Source organism: Cervus canadensis, chromosome X, assembly GCF_019320065.1.
Source record: "Cervus canadensis isolate Bull #8, Minnesota chromosome X, ASM1932006v1, whole genome shotgun sequence".
In the NCBI taxonomy this organism is placed as follows: Eukaryota; Metazoa; Chordata; class Mammalia; order Artiodactyla; family Cervidae; genus Cervus; species Cervus canadensis.
Window position 1 is genome coordinate 141513577 of NC_057419.1, and position 21665 is coordinate 141535241.

General features: G+C 40.9%; 1 protein-coding gene across 15 annotated transcripts in view; it reads right to left on the reverse strand.

Moving 5' to 3' along the window:
- The window catches only part of DCX (doublecortin), a 361602-nt gene that overhangs the window by 88278 nt on the left and 251659 nt on the right, over window positions 1–21665 (reverse strand). For all 15 annotated transcript variants that reach the window (XM_043457798.1, XM_043457799.1, XM_043457809.1 and 12 more), the window contains one exon: window positions 12871–13211. In XM_043457798.1, coding sequence (XP_043313733.1) covers window positions 12871–13211 — 341 coding nt within the window. The remainder of the gene's footprint in view (window positions 1–12870; window positions 13212–21665) is intronic.

The window sequence follows — 21665 nt, forward strand, 5'->3', positions numbered from 1 at the left end:
GCTGATTCATGTGAATGTATGACAAAAACCACTACAATATTGTAAAGTAATTAGCCTCCAGCTAATAAAACAACAACAACAACAAAAAACCCAGGTTCTTAGGACTTCCTCTGGGTGGTCTAGTAGCTAAGACTCCATTCTAACGCAGGGAGCTAGGGTTTGATCCCTGGTCAGGGAGCTAGATACCACACATCACAACAAAGGATCCTGCTTGCCATGATTAAGACCTGGAACAGCTAAATAAATAAATATTTTTTAAAAAGTTCAAAAAAAAATAAAAAAATAAAATAAAATAAAAGTATCCTAAATCTAGGAAGAATAGATGGACTGGGGTTCTGGAGATCCCTTTTGGTATACTTTTTTAAAAGAAGCTTTGGTGGTTAGGGAAGAGCCTGTAATTCTTTGTACTAGAAGTTCCTTCTGTTTAGAAAGATTCCTTGATGCTCGAGAGTTAGAAAGGTCAGGGTGGGACTAAGATAAAAAGAAGACAGAAATGACTTCTTTGTATTTGCTCTAGCTTTAAGGAAATTTGTTAAAGGGACCCTCATGTTTCTTTCTAGTGTTTCTTTAGGCAAGAACTCTGGGCCAAATCTCTATACAGAAAAAAAAAAAAAAAGACTGTCAATTTGTTTGCTTGGAGTAGTCTTTTGGGTACATGCTTTAGGAACATGAATTGGTGCTTAAACAAGAGGAAAAACCCCAGCACCCAAGAATTCTATTACTAAGTATATCTTCAAGAGAAATAAAAATATATGGTCACTCAAAAACTTACACACATATGCTCACAGCAACATTAGTAATAATAGTCAAAAGATGGAAACAACTCAAATGTCCATCAACCAATGAAGGGGTACATAAAATGTGGTATAATCATATAATGGAATATGATTCATCCATACAAAGAAATGAAATCCAAATATATACTACAACATAGATGAGCCTAAAACATTATGTTAAGTGAACAGAACCAGTCACAAAAGACTACATGATTCATCTGCATAAAATGTCCAGAGAAGGCAAGGCAAATCTATAGACATAGAAAGTAGATTAATGCTTGCCTAGGGCTAGGAGAAATAGGAGGTAGAGGAGAGGTAGCTAAAAGTTAACACAATTTCTTTTTGAGGTGATGAAATGTTTAAAAATTGACTATGGTAATGCCTGCAACATGTCTATGAATACACTAAAAAATCATTGAATTGTATATTTTGAACGGGTGAAATATATGGTATGTGAATTATATCTTAATTAAGCTTTTCCCCCAAAAAGTAGTCCAAGCAATTCTTGGCATCTCCCTACTCCCCAGGCCCAATCCTGTGTAACACCACCCTGAAGGGATATGACGTGGGACAAGCAAGTTTGGATGGGTGTGAGATGAGAACACCAAAAGTCTAGAGCATGGGGGGCACTGCCAAGGAACAATAGGTCCTTTTAAGTTCTCTTGAGCCCTCTTATGTTTTTCCTACTTAATGAGGCTTAGCCAACCTCACTGTTATAGCTTTGGATTGAGTTACTGTTCCAGGACATCTATACAAGAGAAACTTCTGTGCTGTTAGTTCACATCCAAAGTTCTTGGAAGAGAAAACTTCACAGAATTTGGCTGCTAACTTTTGAAGTCAAGGTACTTGCCAGATATATGGGTCACTGCTATTTCTAACTCTTGGATTAAACTCACATTAAAAAAAAAATCTGTCTTATCTTTTCAACAAATGGTGCTGGAAATGTTGGATATACATTTGCAAGAAAAGAAAGACCAGACAGAAAGAAAGAGGGAGAGGGAGGGAGGAATGAAGAAAAGAAGGAAGGAAAAAAACTTTGACCCTAAAGTCACATGATACACAAAAATTAATAAACTGGATTTCAGCAAAATAAAAAAAATCACTCTTGAAAAATTAAGACAGCCATTAAAAAGATGGAAACACATACTACAGACTTGGAGAAAATATTTGGAAATTACATATGTGATATAAGACATATCCAGAATATATAAAAAATTCTTATAACTTAACAATAAGGAAATAATTTAATTGTTAAATGGCAAAGATCTAAATAGACATTTTAACAAAGAAGATACATAAATGTCCAATAAGCATGTGAAAATATATTTGATACCACTAGTTATTAGGGACGAGCAAATAAAAAAAAACACAATGAGATATCATTTTATATCCACGAGAGTGACTCATAAAAAGATAGACAATAACAATGGTTGGCAAGATGTGAAGAAAATCTCACACATTGCTAGTAGGGATGTAAAATGGTGCAGCCATTTTAGAAAATAGTCTGGCAGTTTCTTAAAATTTTAAACATACACATACTATGCAACCCATCAATACTATTCCTAAGTATTTATCCAAGATAAATAAAGACATAAGTCCACGTAAAAATCTGAGCATGAATGTTCATAGCAGCTTTATTCAAAATAACAAAAGTTTGAAACAACTCAAATTTTCATTCAATAATAAATAAATAAAATATAGTATATCCTCTTATAATAATATAATATTATCCAGCCATAAAGAGGAATGAAATAGTGCTATGATACAACATGATGAACCTTGAAAACATGCTAAGTAAAGAAGCCAGCCACAACAGATCACATGTGGCATGATTTCATTCATATTAAAAGTCCAGAATGAGCAAATCTGTAGAGACAGAAAGTAGGTAAGTGGTTGGGGGATTGGACCATGATGTCTAAAGGGTGTAGAGTTTATTTTCATGATGATAAAAATTTTCTAAAATTGATCCTGGTGATGGATGCACAACTCTCTGAATATACTAAAAGCTATTGGAAAGTACAGAACAGACTTTTGGACTCTGTGGGAGAAGGCGAGGGTGGGATGTTTCGAGAGAACAGCATTGAAACATGTATATTATCTAGGGTGAAACAGATCACCAGCCCAGGCTGGATGCATGAGACAAGTGCTCGGGCCTGGTGCACTGGGAAGACCCAGAGGAATCGGGTGGAGAGGGAGGTGGGAAGGGGGATCGGGATGGGGAATACATGTAAATCCATGGCTGATTCATGTGAATGTATGACAAAAACCACTACAATATTGTAAAGTAATTAGCCTCCAACTAATAAAAATAAATGGAAAAATAAATAAATAAAATTAATGGAAAAAAAAGCTATTGGATTGTACACTTGAATTGGGTGAATTGTATGGTATGAGGTTTATATGCAGGAGACCTGGGTTCGGTCCCTGGGTTGGGAAGACCCCCTGGAGGAGGGCATGGCAACCCACTCCAGTATTCTTGCCTGGAGAATCCCATGGACAGAGGAGCTTGGCGGGCTATAGGCCATGGGGTTGCAAAGAGTCAGACACAGCTGAGCGACTAAGCACACACAAAGGTTTATATCTCAGTAAAGCTATTTTAAAAACTGCATTTGGAGACAATGAACTTTCTTTCACTTTGAGGGAATGGCAATAATGGGAAAGATGAAAATAAAGAACTAAAAACAAGAAGCCAGTTACTTTAAAGGTTGTTCATGGAATCAACTCCCTGATAAACTCCGACTTAATGATTCTCCTGATTACTTAAGAAATAGCTCTGATGCTAACCTCTCCCATTGGCAATATTCCTTTTCTGCACTGAAAATAGCACCACTGTGTTGAAGATGCCTTAATAATGGCACTGTCAAATGCTTGCAACAATTAGCAAGCTGGCTTTTATCTCGTTTTGTTTAGTGATTCCTCCACCCTCTCATATCACACACATCCATAAGAAAAGGAAGTCAAATCAAAATTACGTTTGAAAGTATTCTCTGTTTATGTCTTCACAGACATCGAAAGATCTGAATATAAGAACTGTGTAAATCCCTTTAGGAACCATCCTAGAAAATAACATATCCACCAAGATGATTACTACATCAGGTTGGAGAGACTAGGAGCATAGAGAGGTGGAGGGCTTTGAGAAGAGTAGCCCCTTGGTGAAAAATACCTAAACAGAAGCAACACATGGAGCTAGAAATACTCTTGTAGGTCATGTACTTATCTCAAAAACTGAGGTCCAGAAAAGAGATTTGATTGGCTCCCAAAACATAAAACTAGTGGAAAATAGAGTGAAGACTAGAACTCAAGTCTTTGAATCACAGTTTCAGGCTCTTTCCATCTGCTGAATGTTGGATATTGATAGACAAGTCAGTGTGAGAGACTGGAATGCTGTGTCAAAGCTTTTGATTGAAATGACCAAGCCCCAGCTCCATCACTGCTCAGAGCCTACAGCACTTCATCAACAATAAAACTCCAAGATGATAAATTAGATCTGATAGACAGAGTGCCTGATGAACTCTGGATGGAGGTGCATGACACTGTACAGGAGACAGGGAGCAAGACCATCCCCAAGAAAAAGAAATGCAAAAGGCAAAATGGCTGTCTGAGGAGGCCTTACAAATAGCTGTGAAAAGAAGAGAAGCAAAAAGCAAAGGAGGAAAGGAAAGATATACCCATTTTAATGCAGAGTTCCAAAGAATAGCAAACAGAGATAAGAAAACCTTCCTCAATGATCACTGCAAAGAAATAGAGGAAAACAACAGAATGGGAAAGACTAGAGATCTCTTCAAGAAAATTAAAGATACCAAGGGAACATTTCACGCAAAGATGGGCTCAATAAAGGACAGAAATGGTATGGACCTGACAGAAGCAGAAGATATTAAGAAGAGGTGGCAAGAATACACAGAAGAACTGTACAAAAAAGATCTTCACAGCCCAGATAATCACGATGGTGTGCTCACTCACCCAGAGCCAGACATCCTGGAATGTGAAGTCAAGTGGACCTTAGGAAGCATCACTATAAACAAAGCTAGTGGAGGTGATGGAATTCTAGTTGAGCTATTTCAAATCCTAAAAGATGATGCTGTGAAAGTGCTGCACTCAATAATGCCAGCAAATTTGGAAAATTCAGCAGTGGCCACAGGATTAGAGAAGGTCAGTTTTCATTCCAATCCCAAAGAAAGGCAATGCCAAAGAATGCTCAAACTACTGCACAATTGCACTCATCTCACATGCTAGCAAAGTAATGCTTAAAATTCTCCAAGCCAGGCTTCAACAATACGTGAACCGTGAACTTCCAGATGTTCAAGCTGGTTTTAAAAAGGGCAGAGGAACCAGAGATCAAATTGCCAGTATCCGCTGGATCATCGAAAAGGCAAGAGAGTTCCAGAAAAACATCTATTTCTGCTTTATTGACTATGCCAAAGCCTTTGACTGTGTGGATCACAATAAACTGTGGAAAATTCTGAAAGGGATGGGAATACCAGACCACCTGACCCGCCTCTTGAGATTTCTGTATGCAGGTCAAGGAGTAACATTTAGAACTGGACATGGAACAACAGATTTGTTCCAAACAGGAAAAGGAATATGTCAAGGCTGTATATTGTCACCTTGCTTATTTAACTTATATGCAGAGTACATCATGAGAAATGCTGGGCTGGAGGAAGCACAAGCTGGACTCAAGATTGCCAGGAGAAATATCAATAACCTCAGATATGCAGATGACACCACCCTTATGGCAGAAAGTGAAGAAGAACTAAAGAGCCTCATGATGAAAGTGAAAGAGGAGAGTGAAAAAGTTGGCTTAAAGCTCAACATTCAGAAAACTAAGATCATGGCATCTGGCCCCATCACTTCATGGCAAATAGATGGAGAAACAGTGGAAACAGTGGCAGACTTAATTTTTCTGGGCTCCAAAATCACTGCAGATGGTGACTGCAGTCATGAAATTAAAAGACGCTTACTCCTTGGAAGGAAAGTTATGACCAACCTAGACAGCATATTAAAAAGCAGAGACATTACTTTGCCAACAAAGGTCCGTCTGGTCAAGGCTGTGGCTTTTCCAGTAGTCATGTATGGATGTGAGAGTTGGACTATAAAGAAAGCTGAGTGCCGAAGAATTGATGCTTTTGAAGTGTGGTGTTTGAGAAGACTCTTGAGAGTCCCTTGGACTGCAAGGAAATCCAACCAGTCCATCCTAACAGAAATCAGTCCTTAATATTCACTGGTAGGACTGATGCTGAAGCTGAAACTCCAATACTTTGGCCACCTGATACGAAGAGCTGACTCATTTGAAAAGACCCTGATGTTGGGAAAGATTGAAAGCGAAAGGAGTAGGGGCCGACAGAGGATGAGATGGTTGGATGGCATCACTGACTCAATGGACATGAGTTTGAGTTATCTCCAGGAGTTGGTGATGGACAGGGAGGCCTGGCGTGCTGCAGTCCACAGGGTCACAGAGTCTGACACGACTGAGTGACTGAACTGAACTGAAGATGATTAATTACTGAAGAAATGACCAATCACCAGACTATACTTGGTCCTTTCTTTCCAGAAGAACAGTATATTTGATGTTCGGCCACTTCCATCATAAGACCTCTTTTTTGAAAGGAAAGGGGGCTATACCAAGTGGTTTGTGGTATCTTAGTCCCTTGACCAGGGATTGAACCTGGGCCCCGGCCGTGAAAGTGCCAAATCCTAACCACTGGACTGCCAAGGAATCCCCTTAAGCCTGCTTTTAAAGTACAAAATCTACCTTGGTATGAGACAGCTTGAAGTCTATACTACATATGGCAAAGTAGTTTGCAAACCATCTCCTTTCAAAGGGCCCAGCCTGGCTCCACTTCTCTGCTCTTTTCTGTTTCATGCTCAAGCCAATCCTCTCAAAACCTGTCTCCAGGAATCCAATTTGTGGAAGGTTGAGGAGAGGGAACTTTTGGTAATACAAACATTACCTTTCCAGCCTTGGTTTTGTTAAGTGAAGGTCAATGATAAATGACCTCCCTTCTGGGCCATAATTTATGTCCATGTGGCCTTTTCTATTGAGCCCAACGTTGATTGACAGGACATAGCACTAGGAGGGGAGAGAGGTTGGCTATGGGAGACCTGAAGGCCAAGGAGTATAACTAAGACCAGATGTGGCTGGAGGGGCTGAGATGCGGGGGAGAGGGGGGAGCATGGAGAAGAAACGCCTACACAAGCAAAATAAAGATATATCCACCTTGGGAAATGCGCTCAACATTTCCAAGGTTAAATCCAACTAGTCTTCCTGTGTTGCCTGCAATTACCTTTGTGCTTCCAGCACCCAGTTATTTAGCACAGCAAGATGGAAGGGGCAAGTCTTTCCTGGAATACTTAACAGCAGTTCAAATACCCTTCATGCTCTCATTTTCCTATTCTACCATCTTATTATTCAAAACATTTCTTAAAATTCCTGTTCTAGCTTCCAAGGCTCTGGGTAATCTGGGAATCATTTAAACCTATTTTCTGCTATTCTGAGACCTAAAATTCCTGGTTCAAGTAGTTGGTACTAGAAAGATATAGACAGAAACAGAAAATAAATTCATCTAATTTTAAAAATTGGCCTAACAAAGCTAACACAAATACTAAAGGCCATATTTATCCCTTAGGCAGGCATGTTGAGGCCATAGGGAATCTGTGACTATACAGAACCTGGATGTAGACAAAACTGAGCCTAGAGATGCCAGTAAGTATAACATGAAAATGGATGGTGTGAGAAACAGCTGCAGCTAAAAGTCTATTATTAAAGCTCTGAATCTCTAACAGAATCATCATGCCCTGTGTTTAATGTAAATGACTTTAAGGCTAGACCCTTTATCTACTGAGCCACTACTACAAAATGAACCAGAAATTTGGGTTCTAGTTTTTGTGCGTCAATGACATTTAACCATAAAGGTCAACATGTGGCTTGATTACAGAAATTAATAGTTGGATAATTTTGTCAACACATTGCAACCACTCCAGGAATCAAAAGAACAACCTCACCTGAGAGTGAACTAATATGTATCACCATCCAACCCTTCATCCTGTTTTCCCTGAAGTGAACTGAGGTGAAGTGAAGTGAATGTTGCTCAGTCATGTCCAGTTCTTTGTGACCCCATGAACTGTAACCTGCCAGGCTCCTCTGTCCATGGAATTCTCTAGGCCAGAATACTGGAGTGGGTAGACATTCCCTTCTCCAGGGGATCGTCCCAACAGAGGGACCGAACCCAGGTCTCCTGCATTTCAGGTGGATTCTGTACTGTCTGAGCCATCAGGGAAGCCCTGACTGCCTAGAAATCCATATAGCCCCTGGGAGTAGCCAGGGCCCTACCAACTACTCCTTATTCTATTAGCAATTTATTATTGAAGTGAGGAATAAATTGGGACCTCATCCTATTAGTGATGGTTAGCTTCCCTATCTGAGCTTCCCTGGTGGCTCAGACAGTAAAGAATCCACCTGCAATGCAGAAGGCCTGTGTTCCATCCCTGGGTTAGGAAGATCCCCTGGAGAAGGGAATGGTTATGCACTCCAGTATTCTTGCCTGGAGAATTCCATGGACAGAGGAGCCTCGCAAGCTACAGTCCATGGGGTCGCAAAGAATCAGACATGACTAAGCGACTAACACCTGGACTTTTTTCACTTCAGCTTCGCTGTCTACACAGACCACAAATATCTCAAAGGAAACTGGTCTTCTACATCAGCAAAACATAAGCCCTAAAAAGACAAAAGGCTCCAAAAGCACATCCAAACAAAGTAAAAACAGAGAGAAAGAGATGAGAGCCATGTCCAGATTGCTTGTCAATCATCAGAAGCCAGTCAAATGGTACACATGAGAACAGAAGCAACAATAAATCGGGTATAATCAACTGGGTTGTTTTAACTGATCTTTATTTAAACAAAGGGGGAGAAAACGACTTGATTTGGTCCATTTGGGATCCAGTTAGAGCAATACTGAAACCAGGTGATGGTCTTGACTTCATGATAAAAACATTCCATAACAAATGGCCTGGACCATACTTCGTCATTTCTGCCTGGTGCCACTTTTAGCCAAAGACAGGCATGGAATCTCAGCCAAGCAAGTACAAGTCATTGCAACATGTGTGCCTTCAGCATGCACAGAGGAAGATCATATTCCCAAGTAGTAAGAATACCTACTAGTAATCAAAATGACATGAGGGCTGTCATCACTAGAATTGGGAAATAGGCTGGGCTCCAAAATTTTGAATTTGGCTCCCACTTTCAGTATACTCAGTACCTATTTTGTAATTAGTAGGTTTTGTCCTCATACCCCTAAATTCTCTACTTTAATGTCCTTGCTGTAACCATATAACAATGATTGATTTACGGGTTATCCCATGTATGACAATCTTACCAGTGAGATAAAAGAAGTTAGTTCTTAATCATTCAGCATATTCTATAAACAGTATTTCATAGCATGCTCTCTCTCATGTGTGTGTGTGCGCGTACATCTGTGTTATTCCATGACATATGTTTGTGGTTAAATAAGATTGAGAAATGTGGTGGTTTGATTGCTAAGTCATGTCCAACTCTTGCAACTCCATGGACTGTAGACTGCTGGGCTCCTCTGTTCATGGAATTCTCCAAGCAAGAACACTGGAGTGGGTTGCCATTTCCTTCTCCAGGGGATCTCCCAATCCACGTCTCCTGCATTGCAGGCAGATTCCTTACTGACTAAGCTACAAGGGAAGCTTCAGATTGGGAAATACTGGGTCTAAATTAAATGGATTTCCTTTCTGTAGGACTTCTCAGAACATTTAATGTGCCAATGGGCAATGTGAGTCTCTAAGAAAGGTACATAATGTGCAGCATTTCACAATCTTATTTGACCACAAAACCCTTTCATGAAGAGCTTCTGGGAGTGGGGAAATGGGTTCAGTCCTCAGAATACACTTTGGGAAAAATCTTCTTTAAAAGTCTGACCTCAGTGACTTCCAAGTAAGTAATAGGCGCTTCCCAGGTGGAATATGAACCCCTTTGGAAGACCGCTATGTCTTCTGATAGACCTAAGTGTAGTCTGGCGCTAGTGGTAAAATCTCACCTGCCAATGCAGGAGACCCAAGAGACGTGGGTTTGATCCCTGGGTTGGGAAGATCCCCTGGAAAAGGAAATGGCAACCCACTCTAGTATTCTTGCCTGGGAAATTCCATGGACAGAGGGGCCTGGTGGGCTACTGTCCATGGGGTTGCAGAGTCAGACATGACTGAAAGACTGAGCACAAACAACCCATTCAATCAACAAACATTTATAGAGCATCCACTGTGTATCAGGAGGTGAGCATTTAAAGAAAAGATTAAAATTACTTTAACTTTGCATGATGGAGACAGAGAAGTTTACAGAAATAACATGAGACTGGGACCAGACCTTAAAAGATGACCCCCAGGGGTTAGAGTAGGGAGAGGGAGAAAGTTTAAAGAGAACAAACAGTAAGTGCAGAGTCAGTGATGTCTGCCAAGGCATTGTTCTGCTCCCTTGCGCACTCCTCCCTGACGTGTCTGTACACACACCATATCATACCTTGACATTTTGTAAAGTGTTCCCCAAAGAAATGGGAACCCATGCTTGAAAGGAGTTGGAAAGCTTGCTATAGGATGAAAATCCACCATCACTGGACTGGAGCTTGCTTACCTAGGAGGTGGAGGTGTCCTTTATAATTATTATTATTATTATTAGGAACAATCCCAGAATGGCAAGGAATGCACAGCCGACAGAATGCACATCCCATATAATGCTGGAGATTTGTGGTAAGAATGATAGAAAGGTAAAGTTGAAGAAAGAGGGCTAACACTTATTAATATGTATTTAAATTGTCTGACAATTTACATATTTTATTTCACTTCATGATGAATTGTATGCACACATATTTATATCGTGTTTTTATTTCCAGAGTGCTTTCATATCCATGATTTCATTTGCTCTTCATGAGAATCCTGTGAGCATGGAAAGGGCAGGTGTGATTAGCTCCTTTGTGCAGAGAAGCGCGAGCCTCAGAATAGTTACGTGATTAGCCCAAGGTTACAGGATAAGTGCAGAGAAGGCAATGGCACCCCACTCCAGTGCTCTTGCCTGGAAAATCCCATGGATGGAGGAGCCTGGTGGGCTGCAGTCCATGGGGTCGCTAAGAGTTGGACACGGCTGAGCGACTTCACTTTCACTTTTCACTTTCATGCATTGGAGAAGGAAATGGCAACCCACTCCAGAGTTCTTGCCTGGAGAATCCCAGGGACAGGGGAGCCTGGTGGGCTGCCATCTATGGGGTCGCACAGAGTCGGACCCGACTGAAGAGACTTAGCAGCAGCAGCAGCAGCAATACCAGATTAGAAACTATGCCTTCTAAATCCCAGTCTGATGTTCCTGGTTTGTATTTGTCCTGTACTTCTTCAAGAGGCTGAAGGTACAGGGAAATGGAATTATGCCTAATGTTAGAAAAATCTTTCTAAAAACTCCAGCTGTTCAACAGTGAAATAGGCTTTTATGAAATTGAAATGGTTGTCGATTATATCCTTGCCATGGAAGGGAGATTAAATATCATGGCTTCTGAGGTCACCCTCAACTCTAAGATCCACTGATCATAAAATTCCTAGGCCTTACTTCTCTGAGGTGAGGTTTCTGATGAGTATTCCTATTCCTGGACAGCTCCTGTTCAATATATACTTGGTCCTCAAAAAACAGATACTCTTTAGACAGATACTTCGGAGTTGGAACTTTTCCCATTGCAGACAAACCCATTGCTTTGGTACAACCAACACAAATCACATACAACCAATACCTCCAGGTTTCTCTCAGATCACAAAATGGTGGGGAATAGATAGAAGGCACACATTTATCCAAATCACCATGTACATGAATTTGCGTTTTCCCAGCAATTTAAAATCTTGTAGTGCAGAGTATATAATAGAAATGATAGAAGGAGACATAGCTCTGCATTTGAACACTCATGATTCTGATATAGTGAATTAATTTTTTTTTAGAATCTATATAGTTCAAGCACCAAAGGTATTTTAAGAGGTGGAAAATATGGACTGATAATAATCCACACTTGTCTTGTCTGATGATGGACCAGGATTCTCTTTAGAGGCAAAGGAACCAGCCACTGTTCCACTTTCCTTGGAACATTTTTTGTCATATATTTACAGCTCCCCATGCTCAAGAGAATGGTGCATCTGTCAGATGGAGACGCCTGGCTGCATTCTTTCCCAGATATTAATATAGGTGGTACTTTATAACATAACCAATGACATGCAGAACCTGATTTGGAGAGGAACAGATGTCAGCATCTTTCTTGGGCTAATTTTAGGATCCTGAAATAGTCCCTTTCTCACAGAAACCATCAGTGGAGCCAAATTAAGACAGCTATGTCACATGGAAAAGAGAAAAAAAATGTAGTCTTGTGTGAGGCAAAGACAACAAACCAGGGACTTCAGTGTTTCCCCCATATATGACTTCTTTTATAGAATACAGTGGTCACTTCAACTTCTTTTCATCAGAATGGATGTTGAATACCAATTTAGGAATATCAGAGAGGAAATGAGTGCACAAATCTCATTTCCAGTCACATACATTGAACAATCAAGGTTCCCTCATGCAATAGCTAAATTCATATTCAAAAGAGTGTGTAGGACCTAGGTTCCAACACTTCTTTTTTTTTTTTTTTTTTTTAGTTCTACCACTTTATTGCTACCAACCCATTTCCCTCCACCCTTGTGCACACATGCTCAGTCATGTAATCCCATGGACTTCAGCCCGCCAGACTCCTCTGTCCATGGACTTTTCCAGGCAAGAATACTGGAGTGGGTTGCCATTTCCTTCTCCAACAACACATCTTTTCTTAGCGGATAAGGAAACTAATAAGTGACCATTCTACTTGGTAAGTCAGAAGCAGATTGCATTTCAAAGCTTCAGATTCCTGTTCCATTGCATTGTCTGCTGAATGGACATTTCCTCCAAATGAGACATATCAGGTAGGGATAATGAGAGGTGGAGGAAGGGTCACCCAATCAAAAATGATGTTTGAGGTTTAAGATGGTCAGCTAAGGATTCAGAACAGATGAAGAGTAATTTGGGGGAAAAAGTACCTACCTGCTTTCCATCCAGAGTGTAGAGTTTCTTGACAACCCCAGTCTCCAGTTTGATGGCTTCAGTGATATCAGTGAGGACTTGCTCAAAAGAGTGGGCTGTCTTCTTGTTCAGAAGAACACGCACAGCCTTCCGAGGCTTCACCCCACTGCGGATGATGGTCACCAGCTTGGGGCGCACGAAGTCCTTGTTCTCTCTGGCCTGGGCACTGTTGCTGCTGGCCAGGGACTGAGGGGCTTTCATATTGGCAGATGTCTTCACATTGACAGACCAGTTAGGATTGACATTCTTGGTGTACTCCACCTTCTTAAAGAAGTTGTCTGAGGAGCAAACATAGCTTTCCCCTAAGGGAAGAAATACATGGTGATTAATAGCAGGTATATGGACTATTCTAACAAGACTAATACACACTGACCTTGGAGTAGGACTTTTGGAGAAATGATGATAATAACAAACTTCATGTGCCATTCCTAATTAGGCTCTCTAACAGTTTGGTTCATTCAAATTCAAGGGCAAGTAATCAGCAAAGTAGTCTTCATTATAATGGAATACTTAGTGAAAAATCCTATAAAGCTAAGGGTCCCAAGGACAATGAACATATCTAAGTATAATCTACCAAGTGGGGTTCTCAAGTTTGACATTGTTTTACTGGAATTGAAATGTCTATTAACTTCTAGGATATGCGTTAATGTCTAGGGGCATTACTGGAGTGTTTTTTAACATGTCTCTATTTTTAAAATTAATTTATTTTTTAATTGAAGGATAATTGCTTTACAGAATCTTGTTTGCTTCTGCCAAACATCAACATGAATCAGCCATAGGTATACATGTGTCCCCTCCCTCCTGAACCTCCCTCCCATCTCTCTCCCCATCCCACCCCTATAGGTTGTTACAGAGCCCTTGTTTGAGTTCCCTGAGTTGTATAGCAAATTCCAATTGGCTATCTATTTTACATATGGTATTGTAAGTTTCCATTAATATGTCTCTATTTCTTAATGTTCCCATCCTATTTCTGGACTCACAGTCCCATGCCTTTGTTATATTATGAACTGGGGAGAACTTTCAAAATTAATACATTTTTATTCCAAGTTAAAGTGACCAAAGTAACCTTTCATATTGGGCATACAGTGCAAACTGGCCAAGAAGGCAGACTGTACTTTGGACAGAGTATATGGTTAAGCAGCAGAATACTAAAATGTGAAATGTGTGTGTGTGTGTGTGTGTGTGTATGTGTGTGTGTAGTGAATGTAGTGAATGTATGCATGTATGTGTATGACTGCGTCTTCTACTGATCATCCCCACAGGCAGGTAGAAAAACTACCTAACTAACAACCTGGACACACACACACACACACACACATATTTCACACTATTTCTTGTGTTTGCAAATCTAGTTCCTGCTTGAGAATGGTTTCCCCTGTTTTCACTACCCACTCCCCATCTTTCCATCTTACCGAATGCTACATGCTAGCTCTATGTGTTCAGGGCCGTCTTCACCAGTGCTCATCCTTGGCTGCCACAAGTAATGAGGTGGAGATGTGAAAATATGTTATACAGCCTGATTTATGGATTGAAGGGGTCTAGTGCAGTTTTCACATTTACCATGGGCTAGAGGAAATGACTAGGCTTCCCCAGTGGCTCAGTGGTAAAAAAAATTGCCTGCAATGCAGATGTGGGTTCGATCCCTGGGTCAGGAAGACCTCCTGGAGGAGGACATGACAACCTACTCCAGTATTCTTGCCTGGAGAATCCCATGGACAGACGAACCTGGCAGGCTATGGTCCATGGGGTTGCAAAGACTCAGACACGACTGAAGTGACTGAGCATGCATGCACAGGGGAAATGACTAATTCAGCGGAAGAAAGGCAGAGGCCAGGGGCAAGAGGAAGGGATTAGACACCTGGGCCTAGAAGCTGGAGAAAAGAAGAAAAGAGGTAGGCTCAGCCTGGAGGGGGAGAGACTATTGGAAAAGGTTGAATTTGTCCAGTAGAACACATTAGTCTCAGGGTATACAAAAGTTCATCCAGAGGTCAAGCTGCAGAAAACCAGTGTGATTTAATCAGGTTTAACTCATCAGTAAAAATGTTTAATAAATAAATAAATCAACCCAAGCCGGTGCAAAGAAAGCATTAAAAACAATTATAATCTGATGGCTCTTCTTCCTTTGGTCTCAGCAGGAGAACCGAGCAGACATTCAGCCAGGCTGATAATTCACTCCTTGTGCAAATATTGATTGTTGTGCTGTAGCACCAAAGACTTTAAGTCATGTTAATTAATAAATTTCTCAGTTAGTGCTGAGAGAAGATTCAGTCAGATTCTCTAGGGTACCTTTGAGGACATTTAGATGTGAGCGTGGAGGGGGAAGGTAAACTTCCAACCCTGTTCTGAGTCCCAGGAGCTGCTAGTGTTCTGTCTTGACAAAAAGACCAAGACCTGGGTTTGTAGGTGAGCACAGGCCCCCTCCTACACTCTGTGCCTGCATGCACAGCCAGGATGGGGAAGTCAAAGACCTCAGCCAAAAGAAACCCTAATTTCTCTGGCTCCCACTGGCCAATTCAATCCAACCAAAGTGATTAGAGGGTGTGGGCTTTAGTTTTTGACTTAAAGGATGAAGGGACTCTTTCAATTCCTCCATATATTTACAGCCAATATTCCCCACACACTAGAAATGGTCTCTTGCCTTACCACTCTACCAGATGCACGGGCACCTTCCAAGAGGTCAGTGCCTTTGAGTCAGATGTTTTCCATAATTTGTCATGTACTTTAAAACTCTGTCAGACAACTGGTGGTGTGCAAATGTATGAGGCTATATATTTATGATTTCACTCATCTACAGTCTCCTCTGGAGAGTCAGCTGTGTAGCCCTATTAGGACTCTAGACTTTTTTTTTGCTTCCATCTCTTAAACCTCTTAAGCCTCTGAACTATGAGTATGATTAACCACCCCAGATGAAAATGAACATGATGGCAGACAGCTATAGTATCATATGGCACCCAAGAACTTTTCCGAGGGCCCAGCTCTCAGCCAAATCTATGTTGAACACTTTCCAACAGTACATTTTAGTCTCTCCACTCTCTTTCCTTTTGGCCCCAATATGAAGTAATGGAAAAAGAGCAGCTGATGTGATGTCAGTCAGAATGGGGTTCCCCAATATTTTCTTGTTGTGCACCCTTGGGCAAATTACCTAACCCCCCTTCACTTCAGTTATTTGTCTGCAAAGTGGGGATGATGATAACAATATCTACTTCTGAAGGTTGTTCTGAGGCTCAAGCTGAGCCCACAGCCTGGTACATAGTGAGCACTTGGTAAATGCCAGCCATCACTATTATTAAGGCCCTAATCTGAAGGAATAGAGAGAAAACTAGAAGAACAAAGAGAGAGAGGAGGAAGAAAGAGATTAGAGAAAGGAGATGAAAAGAGGAGGAGTAGAAGCTGAAGGAAAGAAAAGAAGCAGCAGCAAGGGCAGGCATCTTGGAACTGTGCCATAATCCATATAGAATATGAGCACTGCATGGGACTCATGCTTCAAAGATAATATTTCCTGCTGCTTGAGAGGAGGCCTCTGATTGCTTCAATGCCAAATGTGATAACTTTATGGCTAACACCAAGCAAAGCCACTTGCTGCCACTGCTGGTGCACACTGAAGGCAGAATATTTTTAAACATTATCTTTTTCTAGAGCGGTTTTAGGTTCACAACAAAATTCAGGGGAAGGTACAGATTTTACATAGGACTCCTGATCCCATAATGCATACCCTCACCCATTATCAGCATCCCCCAACAGAGGGCAGGATGTTTGTGATGGTGGAGGGGTAGTCAGACAGACCTAGATTCAAATTCCAGTCAGGCATTTACAAGTTGTGTTGACCTCAGGCAAATCATTTAATATCTGAGTCACAGCTTTTCTGTCTATAATGGAAGGTATTGTGCTAGGTGACATTTCAGTTCCTTCCAGCCCTAAAGGTCTATAAGAAGGAATTTTCTTCTTTTCTCCATCCCAAACAGGCTTTGGGAGACAGAGTTGTTATGGTAATGGCCTGTTAAAGAAATAGGTGCCCCCAACTAAGGACTCTCCTCTTCCAGAAAGATAACAAATGAGCTGCTTCTCTTGATTAAGGTTTCCTTGTTCTGATTTTGTGAGCATCTGCAACGTGTGCTGCCAGAGCTCGATGCTTCTTGCAGGTCCTGCTGCCTGGCACTTGGAGCCGGGGAGGGGGAGGTGTGTTGCACCTTTACACAGCTGGGTTCTACTCCTGCCACAGCTTCCAGGAGCCATTTCCCACCCGCTGGAAGTTGAAAAGGAAAGCAGGCTTCAGAGCCAAGCAAGGTGACAATTTGCTGGAATCGACAATCTGCTTCAGGGCGAGGGGGTAAGGAAATGAAATCATGGAAGCAAAGCTGAAAGGACAGGAAGGAAACAAGCTGTGGCCTCAAGATGATCTAATGTCTATCTCTCTTCACTTTCAGGAGGACTCCATTTCCAAAAACATTAAATATGTCTATAGTTTCTCAGTGCAAAAAGCACATCTGTCTGGGCTTTCTCCTCTTTTCCTGGGCTTCCTCCCTCCAGAAGGAAAATATTAAATGGCACTTTATTGTATTATCAGATCTATTAGTGATGTATCACTCTCCCAGGTATCTTAAAATCCTTCTCTTCAGCAATGTGCTTGCTTTAGTAGTTAGAAGATAAATTAGTGAGAAAGTGGTTTCATCTCATTGGAACAAATGAGCTATGGCAAAGAAAGTGGATCATAGCTAGTGTCACCATACAGATCTTTCAACAAGACTGTACCAATTTAAATATTTTGTCCCAAGGTCTGCATAATAATGCTCAAGATGATACCATGAAGATTGATCTGGGTACTTACAGACAAGGAAGTGGGGAAGGAATTAGACAATACATGAGGGAAGAACAATTCTCTAATGAAAGACTAAACAAAAAAAGAAGCCACTCTTGGATTTCATTCATTGATCCACTGGTAACGCAGCTCATACATATATGGCCACATTCTGTATGGCTTCATGAAGACCTTTCATGTAACCAAGGAACTGTGGGAAAACAGTTATTATTGACATCAATAACCTCACTTTGGTCCAAAATGGTCCCCTTACTACTTCCAGTATCTAGCGGCAGACAGTTAGACTAGAGAGGCATTAGACAAAGGAGTGCCACAAGGCCATAGTGATTATTAACCAATTGGTTTCCATTTCATTTTATTTAGGCTAAATATTTCATAATGTGCCCATTTGGAAACATAGTATGTTCTATGCTCCATTATTTCTTTAAGATAAACAAGTCAAAAAACAAAAAGATTTCTGTATTCCCAGGAATACCCATTATTGTAGGTAGCTAAAGGGGACCATCAGGATCATTTATTCTAGTACTTTCCCAAGTTCAACTGCTTGTACAGTTCACTTGGGGAAATCTGTAAAAACACACGCTGGAGATTCTGAGTCAATTCCTAGGTGTGGCCCAGGAATTGATATTTTCCCAAAGCCCTAAAAGATTCTGAAAAGCAGGCAGGTTTGGGAGCCACTGGCTATTCCAACCTCTCACTAGCATTATTATTATTACTATTATATCATGAACAATAATAGTCTCTTGGAGCTGCGGCTTTACCTTGTCAATGTGTTTCCATATCTATTATCTAATTTTATCCTCACAATCACTCTAATAGATACAGAAGGCAGGTGTTACTAGTCTCATTTTACAGATAAGAATATTACAATAGATATAACAAAGTGTGTTCTATACATATAATAAAATATTATTCTTTAAAAAAAAAGAATGGAGACTTCCCTAACAGTCTAGTGGTTAAGATTCTGTGCTTTCAAGGCAGAAGGCTTGGGTTCAATCCCTGGTCAAGGAATTAGATCCCACATGTCACCCAGTGCATCCAAAAAAGTAACATTTTAAAAAAAGGAGTGAAGTATTGATACATAGTATAAGTTAGTTAAGTGTTAGTCTCTCAGTCCTGTCCAACTTGTTGCAACCCCATGGACTATAGCCCACCAGGCTTCTCTGTCCATACAAACCTTGAAAACATTTTCTTTTTTTTTTTTTTTTTTTTTTTTTTTTTATTTTTTGAAAACATTTTCTAAGTGAAAGAAGCCAGTCATAAAAGACCACATAGTATATGATTTCAATTTCTATAAAATATCCAGACTCAGCAGATCTGTAGAGACATAGGCAGATAAGCAGTCATCTAGGGCTGAAGAGAATAGGGCATGTGGGCAGTGACTACTAATTGGTACAGTGTTTCTTTTGGAGATGATGAAAATGGGATAAAATTAGATTATGATGATGGTTTCACCACTTGGTAAATTTTCTAAAAATCATTTAATTCAGTTGGTGAATTTTACAGTATGCAAACTAAGCCCTAATAAATCTGGGTTAGTCACAGTGACGCTAAGAAGAAATCTATAGTCATGTAGCTTAACCAGCTATAAACTAGGATGGCTCAAATATTGGGCTGGCCAAAAAGATCGTTCGAGTTTTTCAGTACCATCTTAAGAAAAACTAAAACTTTTATGCCAACTCTATAGTAACATCTACCATTATTGGAATTTTCAGGTGGCACTAGTGGTAAAGAACCCGCCTGCCAAGGCAGGAGAGCTGGTTTTGATCCCTGGGTCAGGAAGATCCGCTGGAGAAGGAAATGGCAAACCAGTATTCTTGCCCAGAGAATCCCACGGACAGAGGAGCCTGGCAGGCTATAGTCCATGGGTTCACAAAGAGTCAGACACGACTGAGTGACTAAACTACAACCCTTTATTAAGTACTGCTAATGTGCCAGGCAGAATACTAAACAATTTATATTCATTGTCTCATTTAACCCTCAAAGCAGTTACACCCACTTTATAGATGAACAGCTGAGACTCGGGGGGCCTAAATGGTTTCCCCAAGTTCACACAAGCTAGCAGGTGGCAGAGCTTGGATTTGAACCAAATCTGATTCTAAATATTTATTTTCCTGTTATAATCTTCTCCCTCTAAGACAAGAACCCAATGAATCTGACTCTTCCCCCAGGAATCTTTCCAAACTTTTCAATTTGAAGTCTCTTGTAAAGCAATGTGTAAACTATTTGTTTTAATCATTCATTCAACCTTTTCCAAAGGTGAACAAAGTAAAAGACTTTTATCCTCCATTACTACATGAGTAGTTGCAAAAGGACAAAAAAAATAGGAGTGAAAACAACTGCTGCCCCACCTTTTTTTTGGTTGTACCATGCAGCATGTGGGATCTTAGTTCCCCCACCAGGGATTGAACCTCTGGTCCCTGCAATGGAAGCACAAAGTACCAACCACTGGACCACTGGGGAAGTCCCAGAGACCCCTTTTCTTTATCCTCTTCATATCTGTGCCTTTTCCCATCTGGCACAATGGTGATGGAAAATTGGTCACTTCTCAGTGCTATCCCAGGAATACCCTAGAATTTCCTTGACTGAATCGCAGTACTCAGGACTGAGAGGGCATTGAGGGCCACAGCAGACTGTGACTGTAAGTGACATGTGAATAAATGCAAATGAGCCTTAGTCACACTGAATAAATTCAAACTCTTGCACACTCACCAGAAATTCACCAGGAAGTACTACTACTGCACCCAAGAGTGGTAAATGAGAGGAGTCCAATCTAGCAGAACTCAAAAGGATCAGGAGAAAAGAAAGATGCAGTCTTCAAAATTGTATTTATTATATATATTCAGCTAAGATTATCACAATGCACACCACAATACACATATATGTATGCACGTGTGCATACACACACACACACACACATACACGCACACAGAAATCTAGGAAGGAAAATCAATACCAAGGGCCACTCTTTGAGCAAGACATGTTAAAAAATGTATTGGGGGAAGAGAGAAACCTGTGCATGATATCACATCAGACACAAGAACACTGTAAGCCTTGCTCCAAATACAATGGCACTTGATTCAGAATTCTGCCTGAGCATCTATGGTGGTATTTAAAAGATAGCAGCTAGAAGAAATGTGGACATACTGGTGATTCAGGTGCTTTGCTTATGAAAATTATTACAGAGAAAACACCCCCCCCCCAACCCCGGTTGACTGAGATGTGGATTTTACAGTGACAAAAGACACACGCCCTATCGATTACTCTGTTGGACAGCTCCCTGGATCCAGCTTCTAGTCCTTCAAGTTTGCCCCGACTCTCCTTTCTTTTACGATATTTGCTAGGATGGCCAATCTTTCAATGTTCAGAAGCCTAGGATTAACCTCTTCCTGGCCCTCCAGCACCTGGTCAAATAATCAAGCCCCATCAGCCTTGTTTCTGAAGGTCCTCTTGGAGGAAAACCTCAGACTTGAGCCCTGAGACCCAGATCTGGCAGCCATATGGGCACTGGCTTTTAGAAGTAACTGGCCCCAAATCACTTGACGTGACTTGAGAAACATCAGCTCCTTGCGAGAATGTGCTCTTGTACAAGAGAAGTCCTCATGCTCCTTTGTTTAGGAATACAAGAAACCTAGAAGCAGTGAATCAGAGGCGGGGCACTGCCTATCAAGTCCTTTAATGTGCTGTTTCTCCTTCCCGGCCAGCTGTTTCAGAATTTGGCTTCTCTAGAGATCTGCCTGTTCTAAACTCATCTTTGCTCAGGGGAATGGAAAGAATGAGGAGGGAGGGTTGGAGAATGGGAAGAAGTTTGGGGGGGGGAACGTTTTCATTATCACAAGGACTCTTGAAGGACTCCTGAAGCTATCCTTTAAAGTATTGTCAGGTTAAACCAATTACACATATTACACCCATGAAAAAGTGGGGTGGGGAGGCATCCTCA